Consider the following 17,392-nt stretch of genomic DNA (forward strand, 5'->3'; position numbering starts at 1 on the left):
TGTAAGGGGGTCTGTTACACGTTAAATACGTCATGACCAAACGTCCTCCCGCTGGTGTGGTGTGGAGATGGGGGTACCAGCTCAGGTGGCGTCCTCTTCATCTGACCGCGGTTCAAAATGACGAGGTCCGTCCCAAAATAGCCCTAGTGTTGCTTTAAACGGGACGTTAATATAACTAAACCAAACCAAATCGGCAGTACAGAATTACATCGAATTTTTATAAACATTTATTAATATCCATGCATATCTATTTATATATAACTCATATTTTTTTTATCAGATAACTATTGATTGACATTGTTTATTGCAAAACTTTCCTAACTTCTTTAAAAATTTAAAAACCTATAAAGACCTAAGTTGTAATAAAAGATATAAACTTGATAAATATAATCTTCAAGATATTAAGAATATGAAAAAGATATAAATTGAAGAAAAACAGTTTTTATAAATTTAGATTTATGACGATTAAAAACTTAAAAAGTAGATGTCTTATTTTTTATCTTTAAATTATGACTATCTTCCCTACTTATAATAAAGATGAATATATGTATGAGTGTGTGTTGATACTCTACAGGCTAGACCGTTTGACCTAGAGCTGCCAAATTTGGTAACTCAAGGTGGTCAAACGGTCCCATCTGAAAAATACATTTTGGCAAATGAGCATGTGCAATTCAAAACGATGTTTTAGAAATTTCAATAATTTTAATTAATTAAAAACTAAACTAGATTTTATTTTCGATCTGCATAAAAATTATTTTCACACCGTATTAAAGTCCAATATATATATATTTTTTTCAATGACGTTAATTTAATTGCTGTAAAATTCTTTAATCTCGATTTAATTGACATTTTAACATATTTTTAAGTGTAATTCACAACAATATTTTAATTGTTGGAAATGAAACCGAAATCGTTTTCATTGTTTCATCAAATATTTGATCGCATAATTTGCTTCTACTGTTGAAAGCTAAAGAAGGATTCTCTTCAACATTTATATTGTTTACAGAACGAATAAAAAAAATAAAATGCTAAATATATTGCTAAATTTAGAAGATCGATGAATTGCATAATTGCGCTAAATGGCATAGAACAGATCTTCATTAGAGAAGTTAATATATGCAATGAATAGAAAATGGTTACTACTATTAAAATAAACCACTTTAATATTTGGCAGTTAGACAGAATCATGGATATAAAGTTTTATCTAAACGATTTAACTGAAATTAAATATAACCAACATATCCGACTAACTAGCTGATCACCAAAGGTGACTAGTTCTCAGTATAATAAAATCTTGAAATCACTTTTTTTTCTAAATTTCCTGGCAGATAACACCATATCTAGAATTTAATTAAATTAATGAGTTAATTGATTATTAAGTTGGAAATATGTTAAAATGGTTTATATAAATATATTAAATAGACATCATTAGCAAGTGAATATTGCATGCTTGGAAACATAAAAAAAAGTCATGCTGAATATAATTATTCAAAAACATTATTTCAATTAAAGTAGATTGTATTTTTAAAATATTTAGAAAGAGGATATATATCATTTACATATCTGTATTGTAGATTGGTGATGTTATAAGAAATGCTGTAAAAGAATATGCTAGGTTATACCTGCATATATATGAATGTTGGTGAGCTACAGTCTAAACATCGTTCGTTTTAGAAACAACCAATTTAGTACAAATATATTTTATTTTGTAGGATATGAATATATAGCTTGGAACAATTCGAAATTTTAGTTTGAATTTTAATTAAAATTTAATCCTATTTTGGAATTTTTTTCCATAGTAACTATTGAAATTATTATTATTTTTTCTATAATAACTACATAAAATATTATTAATAACACATTTGTTACATCATTTGAAAGAAAATATTTTTCTAATGATACCAGTTAAGCTGTCGTATAACTTTTTTTTCAGAATTTCGACATTTTTTTAAAAAATTTCTGTTTCAGCAGATTGTTACAACGAAATTCACACATTTCCATTACTTCATCAAATATTTTATGACTTGTTTTTTATCACAATCATAAAAATAAAGTAATCTTTTTACATTTTAAAAATCGCAATTAAATACAGAATCGAAACTTTTTGTCTTTGAAAACGATGTTTTATTCTAAAACATTTCAGGATCTCAGTTTACTGTTTTCCCACGAGAAAAAAAAAGAGAAAGAAAGAAAGAAAAGGAAAGATCAAACGTGATGTGGCGAGAAATATTTCTGACGGAAATACTATCCGGTAAACTCTCATACAGAAATAGGATACGTTGGCACCACTTCTGAACAAAAAACTAAATACAACGCCGGAAAACTTTTATGGAGAAAAGTAGAAAAGAATTTTTCCAAATATATTTTATTCCCTTACATTCAGGGTGTGAGTAATATCAATCGAAACCAGAGTGAATTATGTTCTCTCTACTAAAACGCATACAACAAAATATAGCGTATGTTGTATGTCAAAGTACAGTGAAACTAGCAGGAATATGATAGCTCCTGATATTTTCAAGCATACTCTCTAATAAGTGTATTCACCCCTTCCTTCCCCCTGCAAAATAATTGTGGACTTAAAGCAAGGCCGTATCTGCGACGAGTGCTCAGATTTTTATTTTCAAAATCCTGCGTATGAGAGTTGTGTACTAGGTAGATAGAAATAAGAATATGTATTTGGGACACCACTGTTTCGAACAATTGAAGTTAAAATGTGATGGATTTCGTTCAAATTTGATATGAATATGAAATTTCGATGTTGAGCCCCTGCATCAAATTTTATCTATCTGGCTCCTTGTATTTTGATGTTATCAGCGTTCATCTGTAGGGCAACTAGACGCATAGATTTCCTCAGAATGGATTTCGTTTAAAATTTTGATATATTTCTACAACTTTGATGTAAAGACCACATATCAAATTTCATTCATCTCTTTGCGATCAATAGTTTACAATATATAGACCTTTTATATGAATCTGACATTTTTATTAAATCTACCATACGATCATTGGTGATTTTTTGTCGATTAATCCTTGGTATGTAACTAATATAAATGACCCCCGAGAACAGAACATGCATTTTGAACGATTTTTTTCTGGCTGATGGAATCCAAAATTTAACATAAAACTACAACTGTAGTTCCAATATCCTATATCAGATCTCATTTATTTAAGTCGTGGCGTTTATAAATTGTCGTGCTTGCATAAATGGGAGAGTACAGACCGACAAATGGACAATTCTTTAATGTAATTATTTCAAAATGTGACAAAAATCTATACTTTAGAGGATAATACTGTGAACCCAATTTCATTTACTAAAATTGTTACGTTTTTGAATGATCGCCTTTATGTTGTTGTTGTTGTTTCTTATGGCACTTACCATAGGCAAGCCCGCTGTTCAAAGACTGCGGATTTAAGCCTGGGGGGAAGCGCCTCTTGTTTCTAAAGTAGCGCCATCTAGGGCCAAGAGAACGAATTAGCTACACACACGTCACAACCCTTTTTACGGGGCGGACTTCATTCACGCATTTCATTCACTCAAACACAGATCGTAATTTAGACCTGAATCAGAGAACGATCCCCCCTGATCCAGTACCCCCAGTGGTATTACTCTCGACGTGGAGGACTTTGTGACCACGACAGATTTAACGCGCGTCAGCCACCAAGCACGCGGGGAATCTTCGGCCGGCGGGGTTCGAACTCACAACCTAAGGGACGCGAATCCGACGCTCTACCAACCAGGCTATCCCGGCCTTTCGCCTTTATGTGCAAGTACGTAACGACAGACGGTCAAACTGTTTTTTTTTTTTTTTTCAGATTTAGTTCAAAATTTGGTACGGGTTCATATTTTAGATGCTAAAACTGTATACCAAATTTTATTTATCTAGCTCTTGCATTTTGTAATTATCATAATCACCTGTATTCGTTCAGCCGGAATTTCTTGGAATGTACTTCGTTCCAAAATTTTATAGAATTCTACAACTTTGATTTAGAGACCACATGCTAAATTTTATCCATCTAGCTTAAAGCAATTTTGATTCATTGTTTACACACACAGACAGATATAATTCCCAAAACGTGGAGATTCGACAACAATTCGAGTACAGTATTTTTCGTTACATATTTCGTGAACGACAAAAAAAATTAGTGCGAATTTTGGTATTTTCCTTTCTACCTATTGGGTAGACAGATATTTATTGACCGATCAAGTATTTTAGTGATAGACCATGCACGAAATTTATCTAATAAAAAAGATATGTTGATTAATTATCTGTAGATTTAAGGACCAATGCATGGCTAACCTTGTGATTTAAATTCGGAAAAAAGTTTGCAATTTAAAAAATTAAAAAGTTAATTCAGGGCTACAATTTTTAGGGAAAATGTATATGTTAAATGTTATCCTTTAGCTGCTAGTGCTTTAGAGTTATTCTTATCACATGAACGTAGATTTTCTGCTAAATTATTACATCCAAAATTGATAATGTAATTACTATTGTTTTGCGATTTCGGTTTACAGATCACATATTAGTATATTTTATTTTTTTAATTTCTCAAGGAATAAAACAAACAAACTTACCAAAATTTCAGAAAAAAAAAACTTTTGCGATTTCAAAACCTTAAATTCAAAATTTCAATTAAAATTTCTAGATATTAAAAAAATTTTAATTCTATTTTTATCCATCTCAAACAAATTTTATCTTTTCAAAAACTCTTCTCATTTCTTATTTTTTTTTTATTTTTCACTTTTTTTCAATGTGAAATAAATCTACTTCATAAATGAAAGATCATAAAATGTAAGGACAAAAAAAATTTCAAAGTTGTAATAAAACATTTCTAGTTGCACAGTCAAAACACGACATGAAAGATAAGAGATGAAAAAGCAAAACCATCTGTAATTCATGTCTCAATGAATATTTCATTCCTTCGACTTTTGCATCTTTTTACCTATCAACTCTGAAATATTTTTCTCTGCAATGTGCTTCAGAGTGTAGAGAACTACTTAAATTTTTCATGTCATCTTGGAGTCGGGTCGTAGCGAAGAACTTTCCTTGAGAAAATCTTCTAAATTATTCAGTTCAGGTACGAATGACTTCAACTCTTCAAACAAATCTCAGAGTTAAAAAAGTTGTACCATTTGATTTACGCCTTAAATTTTCCTTTAATTATTCAGTTCGGAGATATTTACCGCTATCCAAAGTTGTTGAACTTGTTTAATTTTTGAGTTTAAACACATAAATATGTGGTAAATGCCTATCATAATTCATATATAAATATAAATCATATATAGCTATCATGAATCATATAAATCATATCAGATATCTGTAAACTACATTCTCCATCGAGGCTGTGTGTAATTGCAGAGCCGCTCATCATCCGGATATGCTTCTAAAAAAGCTATTCTCTCTCTTTTATCTTTGGAACGCTCTCGCCCGCACTGACTCGGTGAAGCTCGTAGTAAAAATCAAATGTTTAATTTCTTTAGTTAAAATGTAAATAAAATTATTTTTCTAAAACGTTGCAATAATTGGAGTCACAGCAAATATACGCAACCCTAATTACGACAGATACTATCCATTCTCGGATTCCAAAATCTTCCTCGCTATTGCGCATGCGTCAAGACGAGTTCATTTCGTCAAAAAAGGGGTGAGAGGAAAAATGAAAGGAGAAGTTTCCATTCAGCAATAATTCAGTAAACTCAAATATTCGTGGAGTTTTCGGAGGCGAAATAACTTCTTATCTTTATGCATACCACAACTCAACGAAGTATATGCGCCAAAAAGGGCTAGTCTCGGGATTCTGAAAAGAACATTAATTGATAGTTGATAGAAATTGAATCAAAACATTAGATTAGATTGATTTAACCCTACAAAGGGCCATTTTTTCAAGTCATATTATGTTAAAATATTTTTAGGCTTGAAATTAGAAAAGAGATTCACTTAGCTTATTAGATAAATTCCATTTGATTAATTAATTAATTTGGTTAATTAATAATTAAGTATCAAATCAAGACACATCATTTTGTGTAAAATAAAGAACTAAAGCATCTAAGTTTCTGTCTTTCTGAAGAAATTTGTCAGAACTTATGCCAACCTACATAAATTCATACGAAGATTGATAAATTTGGTGGGAAGCATACTTCCCACGGCCCTAGAAAGCGAAAAAGAAATAAGAAATGCTGAATTGTTTGAATGAATATTGGGTTTTTCGTTATTATGCAAAAAGGGCAAATGTATAATTAAGTGTTAAGTTAAAAAGCTACATACTTTATATAACTATATATCGCGCAAATAATGGTTTCAGTAGCAGTGTTCAAATATATACGATCAGACAATCAAACAAGGAGTCCTTCTCAAAATCTAGACAAACAGGCTTTGACAGATTTAATCCAAGCACTGTAAGAAGATCCTATGCTGAAATGTAACCATTTACCTTATTTCCTTTTTGATCTCATATACATAGACAGATCAAATGAAATCAACTCGTATATACGGTTTGTTCAAATTTTACACATATATCTAAGATTCTTTAAATAAAAACACATAATGAATTTCTATATTCCTACTCTTCGTGTTTTTGAGCTTTCATATTCGTATATTTCACATGGCCTGACTGACAGACAGGGAAACTTTTTTTGTATAGAAAATTATAGTTTAAAGAAAATTTGTAATCCTTTATGAAAAGACGACACATTTTTTCGTACTAATTGCAATTTTGAGATACTGTTTTCATAGACAGATAGATTGATATAAACTTCAAAGTTTTTATTTGCAACTTAGGGACTTTAAAACTTGGAATATTAATGCAATTTTAAATATTATTGTACGTTCTTTATTATTCCATATAAAAATCATCTGAAAGTAAAATTAAATGAAAAATTACATTCGGTATGTTTGGAATATTAATGCAGTTTTAAATATTATTGTACTTTCCTTATTATTCCATATAAAAATCATCTGAAAGTAAAATTAAATGAAAAATTACATTCCGTATGTTTGGAATATTAATGCAGTTTTAAATATTATTGTACTTTCCTTATTATTCCATATAAAAATCATCTGAGAGTAAAATTAAATGAAACATTACATTCCGTATGTTTGGAATATCAATGCAGTTTTAAATATTATTGTACTTTCCTTATTATTCCATATAAAAATCATCTGAGAGTAAAATTAAATGAGAAATTACATACCATATGTTAGGAATGCATAAGTTAAATTTAAGGAAATTTTTCTTTTAGATCATATTTCCAAAATCCTTTATAAAACATAAATAAATAAAATTATTTAGTTCCTCCTTTTAGTTCAAATAACAAGACGACTGTATTTTCAAATTGCCGTACTTGAATTACAGCATGAAAAAAATCGTGAATATTTCCAATTTCCTACACCAGAACTTGAGCTCTGTAACGAGATTCATTTTTGATATTGAGTATAATGTTTGATTCCAACTCCCCACTCTATTTTTGTCTCATGCAGAGAAAAAGGAATACATCAAACAAGTGGTAAAGAAAAATGCTCCTGCAGGAAATGCGATCCAGAAAATCCTTTTATGGAAACAGGATTTCGCCGACGCCACTTCTTAAAAATGTTCAGATCCGATGGCCTGAAAATATGACGCTGTAAAGCGGAAAATATTCCTTAAATTATATTCCATTCGTCTACATTTATAATTCTAAAAGAACGCCGGAACTTCAATGCTGCTATCCTTTAAAAAGAAGGAAATTCATGAAGAGAAGGATTGGATTTTCAGCATTTTGAAAGAATCATCCAATAACAAAATAATGTCGTTAAAATTCTCTTGAATAGCATAAAAATATCTTTTTCCTCGAAAGTTAATTATATATTTCTTATTTAGTGAAAAAAAAATCTTCTACTTTTATCTTGTTTTTTTAAAAGCTATATAGCTTCTCTGAAAGCTTTTTATATAAAGGTTTTTGAAAGCGAATACGAAATATCGTTAACCTTGTATTGAAACCTCAAATAACCTTGAAAATCTCAAATAAAGGGTGTCCCAAAATGAACGCAAGATTTTAATTCGCCACCATTCGTACAATAAAATGCTGGCAACCCTATTAAAACAACATTTGATAGCTGGTAATTTAGGATTAGTAAAAAAAGGAACTAGTAAAAAAAGAGCTTACGTAGTATTGAAAAAGTAATCGTTAAAAAATTCGAATTCAAGATTTTGACAAATCTACACTTTTCACATCTCCCTCAGTTGGAAAAACGCATTTTTGGAAAATGTACGTCTATCTGGGACAATGATACTCAAAAAAGCTTTGAGCTAGGCAGTTGAAATTTGGTATACATATTTATGCCGACAATATAACTGTCAAAGTTTCAGCAAAATATGTTAAGAGGAAATCTGTCTGTTTAGCTCTTCGAATATAAATTAACATGATAACTACCAAACGAAGGGGTCTAGATAGATCAAAATTTGGAATGCAAAAGTAACATTTATAGTGCAGATACCTGAAAAATCGAACGACGGGTTGACTGTCTGTCGGTATGTACTTTCAGAAACATATAAATGCAATGACTTAAATGTACCAAATTTGGCATAGAAATTTGTAACTATAAGTGCAGTTTTGTGTCAAATTTTTGTTTCAATCGGTTGAGAAAAACGTATTTAAAACACTAATTCCATTTTGAATACTATTGAGGCATGGTAAAGATTAATCGCCAAATACTTCGCCAAGGGTGTTACGATAGTTTCAATAGTAATGCTAAATTCACGCCAAAAGTTAATGTTTCGCAACTACTTTAAATCATTCTCTGGCATGGCGCATATTAGAGAATATGCGAGAAAGTATTTGGAAGACCACTTCCGATGATTTCAAGTCAATGTTCTAATTTTAAAACAGCGATTATACTCCGAAAATAAATTTTGTCCTTTTAGAAATGCATTTCTTCTCAACATTATTTCAACTTTCAGTGCAAAATAAATCCACGCCATCTTTGAAGAAGTATAAAATGTGAAGAGAAAAAATACTCATATTCATCATAAAAAGCAATTTTTAGTCAAGACACACCATCAAATAGGATGAAGAAGAGACTTCATAAAAAGGGGAAAAAGCATCTTCAATTCGTGCGCCCATGAATATTTGATCCAGTCGACTTTTGCATCTGTTTAACCATCCCCTCTGAGAAAGCACCACGTCGTAAGCTGATTGCATTTTTAATGCAATCTTGGCGTCAGTTTGAAGATGTAATCATTTCTTGAGAAAATTTGCTAAATTATTCAGGCCAAGTTTTGAATACTTTCTCAATGTCTAGGAAGAATGGAAGTGTTAACAAAGAGAATTTATATTATTTTCTTTAAAAATAAAAATCTTAATTATTCCACTCATTATTATTGGTTGCAGTTGAAGTGCTTCGCTTAATTTGATTTCTGAGGGAAAAAATTACGAAGTTTCGAGAATTACAAAAAGCATGAATCTTTTAATGTTTTCAACAACAAAAAAAAGTTTGTCGTTTGGCTTTAAAGATTCGATGTTCTTTTTCTACATAGAATAAGCAAGATAATATTGTTCATTATTATATTATTTCTTTCTAAATTAGATTGATTCCTTCATTCGAATAAAAATTACAATAAAAAATATAAATTAAAAATAAAAAAAATAAAAGCATACATTCACTTTACCTTTATAAACCTGAATTATATATATATAAAAAAAAAGCATAAATGCGCTTATTTAAGGTAAAAACGATTGAAATAGTATAATTCATAACGGAAAGGCTATTTTTAAATTTGTATTATTGAATACTAGCCGTCTTTGGCAACCATTTAACTGGCATTGATATTAATTTTATTTAATACCAATAAATTTTTATGCATAATTTGATGCAATGATTCTCCTTTAAAAATAATTTTAAGCATCAAATAGTGATAGACATTAAAAATTAATTTAATAGCTTTACGCCTGTTCTGTAAGTTGGGTATATGAGCATACTTGAGGTAAGTCATGAGTTTCACGACATCATAGTTTTATTAAAAACGATATTGTCTGTGTAATCTATATTTTAATTGTGAATTGTCTTTTGTTGTACTTTTACTTATACCGCATGCAATTTGGTAGAAAATAAGCATCATTACGGGAAGAATTTCCAGGTCTCGATTGCTAAAATAGGTTTCCCCATGATTCTTGTATTTTTCAGAATCAACTTTTTATCGGCAAATGGTCGTGAAGCTTGTCGCCAAGGTTAAGGTGGCACCTATTAAGAATATCTGTAAATCTTTCTTCCTTACTATGAAATTAATTCAGCTTGTGAATAATATTATACATTTGTAGCAATATTTAACATTTAACTTTTATTAACTTAATATTTAACGTTCTAACTTTTTTAATTTAATATTTAACGTTCTAACTTTTTTAATTTAATATTTAACGTTCTAACTTTTTTAATTTAATATTTAACATTCTATCTTTTATTTACTTAATATTTAACATTCTGACTTTTAGTAACTTAATATTTAAAGTTTAACTTTTCTTAACTTTATATTTAATGTCTAACTTTTATTAACTTAATATTTAACATTCTAACTTTTATTAACTTAATATTTAACATTCTGACTTTTATTAACTTAATATTTAATGTTTAACTTTTATTACCTTTATATTTAATGCTTAACTTTTATTAACTTTATATTTAATGTCTAACTTTTATTAACTCAATATTTAACATTCTAACTTTTATTAACTTAATATTTAAAATTCTAACTGAACAGAAACCTCATTATATTTCAAGTTGGTATGCTTAAAATCGAACAGAAAAGAGCACTGCTTTGTATTTTTCAAATAGAACTTGAGCTCAGTTGTAAAATTTTTTTCATACTTTGCTTCATATGAAAATTCCAATCCCAAGACAAAACGCCTCGGTGGAAGAAAAACAAGATATATCAAAGATGAGGTGACAAGAAAAGTTTCTACCAGAAACATGAACCGGAAGAACCTTAAATAGAAACAGGATTTCTCCTTATGCTTTCTAAAAAAAAGGTGCAGATCCGGTACGGGAAAAAAATATGACATTATAAACCGGAAAATATTCTCCAATATATATCATATTCGCGCATATTTTTTAGTTTGAATAATGCCAAAAACATAAAGGAACTTTACTACTACTATTTTCTAAGGAATAGAAAATCGTAGATAGTAGATTTCGGCTTTTAGTATCTTGTTAGAAGTTCCCAACTAAAATATCACAGCTTACATTTATTCATATAACGTTAAAAAAATATCGTTCAAATTTTTATGAATGTTAATTAAAATGTTCAAATTCTTATTTAGGGATGCAATAATTTTAAATCGATTTACTCAATTTCTATAAAAACTATACCATTAAAGTTTAGTGCACGATACATACAAAGAGATGCAACTGTAATAGAAATAAAATTATAAAGATTTGAATAAATTACCAAATTCTGAGGAGTGTTACGGATAATCCGTTCAGTGTAAGAAGCTATTGATACTGGATTACGACGCTTTACCCAACAATGAAATGGGAAACAAAAATAACAAATTACAACCGAAGCTTGTAGAAGGATAGTTCTTGTAGAAATCCACGACGCATTTGTAAACAGCAATTCATTTATTGAATTACAACGTAGTGATTGGCGACAACTGGCGATAATTAATACCTTCTTAAGTAGCCCAATTAGGTTCAGTAACAATTTGAAAAAAAAGGCATATAAAGAATCTTCATAGTGTCAAATAACTGAAATAATCTTAGAAAAAAATTAGAAGAAAAAAAATATAGCAATTGCTTTTGTTTTCTTTTAAAAGTTACGCAGTTAATGGAAATTTAGCAAAATTTTCTATGTTATGAAAAATAGTTTAGTTAAAAAAAGAAAGAAAATATTTCATTTTTTTTCTCATATATACTTCTCAAACTGTATAGAATATAATAGAGATTTCATAGTGTATATATATATATATGTAACATTTTTCGGAATCCTGTCGGCTCTTTAATATGTAAGCATTATTTTATGTGAAGCAGGATGCAGTTTTGAAGACAGTGAAGAGACTTTTTATCTTTTTAAATTCTTTTTAATCCATCGGGAAAGCATAATTATTTACAATCAGAGACGCGGACAAGACGTCCGCCACAGCGCAGGACGAAAGCCGAAGTGGGGAAAAAAGTGCGAAATGAATTATCCCTCGCCTTATATAACCTTAGATTTTGATAGGGAAAATATTTCTCCACAGTGCAAATATATTAATAAATTTCTGACGCATGTCAATCACATGTAAGGGAAACACAGGGATCTTTTAAGAAAGAATGTGCTTACTGGACATTTTTTACCCCTTCACCCGAGCGTGTGAAAGTATCGGCGTTTAGCTGATTCAGCAGTTTTATAAAGCTAATCTTAAATTAATTAAGTAGAGAAAGTGGAATTGGATCACGAAATAAGAGAATATCTTTAGAATGAAGTTACTATGAGCTAAATTAAGATAAAATCTTAGAAATTAATTAAATTGAAATTAAAAGTTTAAAATATCATTATATATATATATATATATATATATATATATATATATATATATATATATATATATATATATATATATATATAATGATTATTTTAAACTGTCATCAATGATTTTCTTTTTGTCAAAATTGCTTTGTAAAGTTCTCTTGAGAGAACTTTCATTAATTCACTTAAGAGATTTCACTTAATTCATTTATTCACTTAAGAGAATATTTCTCTGTTTTCAAGTGAATATTTTAGGAACATTTGAAGTTGTCTTTAATGATTTTTGACCAAAATTGCTAAATAGATCTTAATGAATGAAAAATTTTACGAAAATTTGAATTATCGTTAATGATTTTTTGTCAAACCTTTTCTGTATTTTGAATTGAAAATGATTTTAATGCATAATTAAATGAAAATATCTTAATATCTATGGTATAATACACTCTCAAAAGCTTTTGACCCATACTTAGCTTTATTAAATTGTTCTTGAGATAATACGGTTTCCATGAATAGCAAAATATTCATTTTACAAAAAATGCATTAAAAAATAATATTTGTTCAATAGTTCATCTAAATACAATAGAAACAAATGTTGTTTACAAGTTTTTTTTAACGGAATTGCCTATAATAAGCAAACTACGGCCTGGAAGGTAGAGAGTGAATATAAATATTCCATGTATTATTTTTACAATTTTAGAGAATTTTTTGGTAATTATAAAATAACTCACTCCGATTTAAAATATCACTATTTCCCACTTCATTTTTATTTGTTTTATGTTACTGAAACTGATAGACTATTATGAAATCTATAACATAGACTATTATAGAATCTATAAAATAGGAATTATTAAATCTAAACGTGTTATTGAAAGACTATTTTTGAATCTACAAAGTTTGGACTTTATTTTTAGACCATAAAAAATAGGAATTTTTCAAGGAAAAAGCATTTTATAGGTTAAGAGGTTTATTTTAAAAACTAGGACTAGCTTAGAAGAATATGCCATACAAAGTAAAACTAATATTTCTACCAAGAACCCTGAAAATAATTTTATGGGGAAAAAATAAATCTTTATCAAACACGAAATTGTTTGGTCTTATAATTTTTCCTGCTTTCTTAATCTTAAGAAACTATGTATTATTTTCTTTGCCTGATTTCATTTTTCTTTTTTTAGAGACTGAATTTGAGCGAAGATGTTGCTGGAGCAACCTTTATGGCTGCTGGAAGCTCAGCTCCCGAATTATTTACAGCTATATTAGGTAAGAATTTTCAATTTCTTAACTATTTATGTATAAACTGACCAACCGTGTATAATCATTAAACATATATAAGCTGGTCAATTTTGTAAAAATGTGAAAGGAATCCAAACAGATAAAATAACTTATCGAATTGCGACAAATTGCAACAATTCACACTGTTTTGGGAATAGTTAAATTTTAGGACGCATTTCATTTTATTAAAGGGAAATAGGATTAGAGTTTTCTGTCACATAAAAACATAAATTCGATTATAAAAATCAGAAATTCAGTACTTAGATGAAACTGCTTCTTTTTCTTCGTGATGGTCAATTAATTATTTTTTAAAATTTTCAACAAAAATGCTATTATATTTATTTAGTTTTCACAGTTTTAACTACCAAAAAGAGTTAAGTAGTATGAAAACACTGTAATAAATAACATAAAAAAAATTAATAAATAAATAAATATAGATAAGAGTATGGAATAAAGCTCAGTGCTAATGAAAACCTTGTAAATACACATTGTACGAAAAATTCCACACTGTAGTCAGTAATAAAAAATACTGACAAGTAACAATAAATATAGATAAGAGTATGGAATAGAGCTCAATGCTAATGAAAACACTGTAAATCCACAGTGTATGAAAAAATCCACAATGTAGTCAATAACAAAAAATACTGACAAGTAAAAGTAAATATAGATAAGAGTATGGAATAGAGCTCAATGCTAAAAAAACACTGTAAATCCATAGTGTACGAAAAAATCCACACTGTAGTCAATAACATAAAATACTGATAAGTGCAATAAATATAGATAAGTGTATGGAATAGAGCTCAGTGCTAATGAAAACACTGTGTATCCACAGTGTATGGAAAAATTCACACTGTAGTCAATAACAAAAAATACTGACAAGTAACAGTAAATATATATAAGAATATGGAATAGAGCTTAATGCTAATGTAAATACTGCAAATCCACAGTGTACGAAAATATCCACACTGTAGTCAATAACAAAAAATACTGACAAGTAACAGTAAATATAGATAAGAATATGGAATAAAGCTTAATGCTAATGAAAACACTGTAAATCCAGAGTGTACGAAAAAATCCACACTATAGTCAATAACAAAAAATACTGAAAAGTAACAGTAAATATAGATAAGAATATGGAATAGAGCTTAATGCTAATGTAAATACTGCAAATCCACAGTGTACGAAAATATCCACGCTGTAGTCAATAACAAAAAATACTGAAAAGTAAAAGTAAATATAGATAAGAATATGGAATAGAGCTTAATGCTAATGAAAACACTGTAAATCCACAGTGTACGGAAAAATTCACACTGTAGTCAATAACATAAAATATTGATAAATAATAGTAATAATAAGTAAGTATAAATAAAAGTATGGAATAGATCTTAGAAAAGGAATTTATTAAAAACAATTTCTTAAGGTAAATTTTCGTTAATATTCTAAAACGTAGGAGTTTTTTTTTCAAATTTAATTATTTTATACTTTTTAATTTTTAATTTAATATTTATTAAGATAATTGTTAAATAATTTTGAAATCATATGTTCTCAACGTAAAAACTGGAATAAATAAGTCTAAATTAAATAATTCTCTTTTCGATGTTTTAAACTTCTTTAAATTCAACTTATTAACAATTTTGCTTTCTGGCTTAGTACCGAGCACGCGCAAGGGAAGCATAATTTTTAATTAATGAAAAATTTATTAATTAATTAATTATCAGCAAATTTTCAATGAAAATTTATGCTTCAGAACATATGCGAGCATAATTTGAAGATAATCGTTTAAGAAGTTTGTATTTCTATTGGCAACAGAAAAATCAGAGTTTCAGTTTTATTTATATAAATTAAATCAACTCGTAACTAGATCGTGACCAACAAAGATTAAATGCAAAACATCGGCGCTACAATAAATTATCCAAAATGCTTAGTATTCATTTAATCTCGTTTGGAACGTTCTGAATCATCCGAGTCCGATTTTCCTGTTCTCATGGCAACGAGTAGATTTGAAGTTATTGCTGGTTTGAGGTAGGATTAAATTCCGATTACGCTGTTTTACCTTTGCAGATATTTATAACAAATGGATTAATAAAATGAAAATATTGTTACTTTACATGATGTAACTTACTGACCCAAAAGATTAATAGTCAGGAGTTGTTAATCAGGTACAATTCAACCAGTGATGTAAAGCATATATATAAGCACATTTAATCAATAACAATGTTCGTTCATAGACTTCCACGGGACAATCAATTTGTGCTTAGATTCTTTTTATATGTCTACCAATAATAAAGATGAATGTATGCGTGTGTGTCTGTTTCTATGTGTGTGTTGGCGCCCTACATTTAAGACTATTTGATTTACAACTGCCAAATTTGGCATATTTATATCTCAGTGAGTGAAAATATACACTTTGGAATTAATTTTTTGAAATTTTAATCCTTTAAAATTTTAGTTGAGTTTTGGCGTTTTTTAGCCATAAATACAATTAAAACAATATTTGACTTCAAAAATCTTAAAAATTTAAATTTGGAAATAGAACACACCGCGTTACAGAGCTTTGAAAACTTAAATATGCAATTCAACTGTCTTCTAACTTTCGCCGTACAGTAATTTCACTTTCTATATCGTCTTGTAACTACACAGATATTAAACAGAAGCCTTCTTTTATAACTTTCAATAATAGAAGAAAATAATGCGATTAAGTATTTGATGAAACAATGTATGATTTCAATTTTTTGGCAACAACGCAATATATAGTTGAAAATTTTGCAAAAAAAATTAATTCAGAAAACTTTTACACGATTATTAAATTGGTACCATTTAAAAGATATATTTTTTTAAATTTTGAAGTGGTCAAAAGTTTGTGCTCAATATTACTTTCGTAAATTAGTTTAGTTATATTAACGTCCCGTTTTAAGCAACACTAGGGCTATTTTGGGACTGACCTCGTACTTTTCGACCGCGGTCAGATGACGAGGACGACACATGAGCTGGCACCACCCTCTCCACACCAGCGAGAGGACGTTTGACCCTGACGCATTTAACGTACAACAGACCCCCTTACATGATGGTTTTTCGGTGGAATCAGGTCTCGAACTTGAAACCCTATGGCTCACGAGCTAAGACCTTACCACCAGGCCACCGCGACCTACTTTCATAAATTAATGTGGAAAAATACCAAAATTCAGCTTAATCTTTCTATTAAATAAATTTTTTTTATGTAATTCTTATCACAATTTGAAGCTTAGACATGCATGGTTAAAGAAATCATGAATACTATATTATTCCTAAGAGACAATTGAATTAAACTCCATTCCCAGTACATCATAGCTTGTCAAATGTGGCTAATGGTTTAACACTATTTTTTTAACCGAGTAAATAATTTTCTAGTATAAGAATAGTTATTTTTAATAATTTCACAACTAAAGACGTTTTCCATTCTAAAGAAATTCAAACTTTATAACATAAAACATGTAGAAAGTTGGTTAGGAGTTACGATAATGATTTAGCCTTTTCGTGCAACCAAAATCCACATTTTACGAAAACCATTCAAAATTCATTTTTCAATTTTTCCATCTTTCAATTTCGTGAGTTTCAGCCCTTTCACATCACGCTATCCATCAGTCAATTTCAAAATAAAGTATCTGCTCACTCG

At 28.9% G+C, this 17,392-nt stretch overlaps 1 protein-coding gene across 1 annotated transcript in view; it reads left to right on the forward strand.

Annotated features, from left to right (window-relative positions):
* LOC129975363 (sodium/potassium/calcium exchanger 4-like) overlaps positions 1–17,392 on the forward strand; it is a 110,983-nt gene that overhangs the window by 59,022 nt on the left and 34,569 nt on the right. The window contains exon 3 of the mRNA XM_056088426.1: positions 13,644–13,728. Within this exon, the coding sequence (XP_055944401.1) occupies positions 13,644–13,728 (85 nt within the window). The remainder of the gene's footprint in view (positions 1–13,643; positions 13,729–17,392) is intronic.

Source organism: Argiope bruennichi, chromosome 7 (genome assembly GCF_947563725.1).
Source record: "Argiope bruennichi chromosome 7, qqArgBrue1.1, whole genome shotgun sequence".
Lineage (NCBI taxonomy): Eukaryota > Metazoa > Arthropoda > Arachnida > Araneae > Araneidae > Argiope > Argiope bruennichi.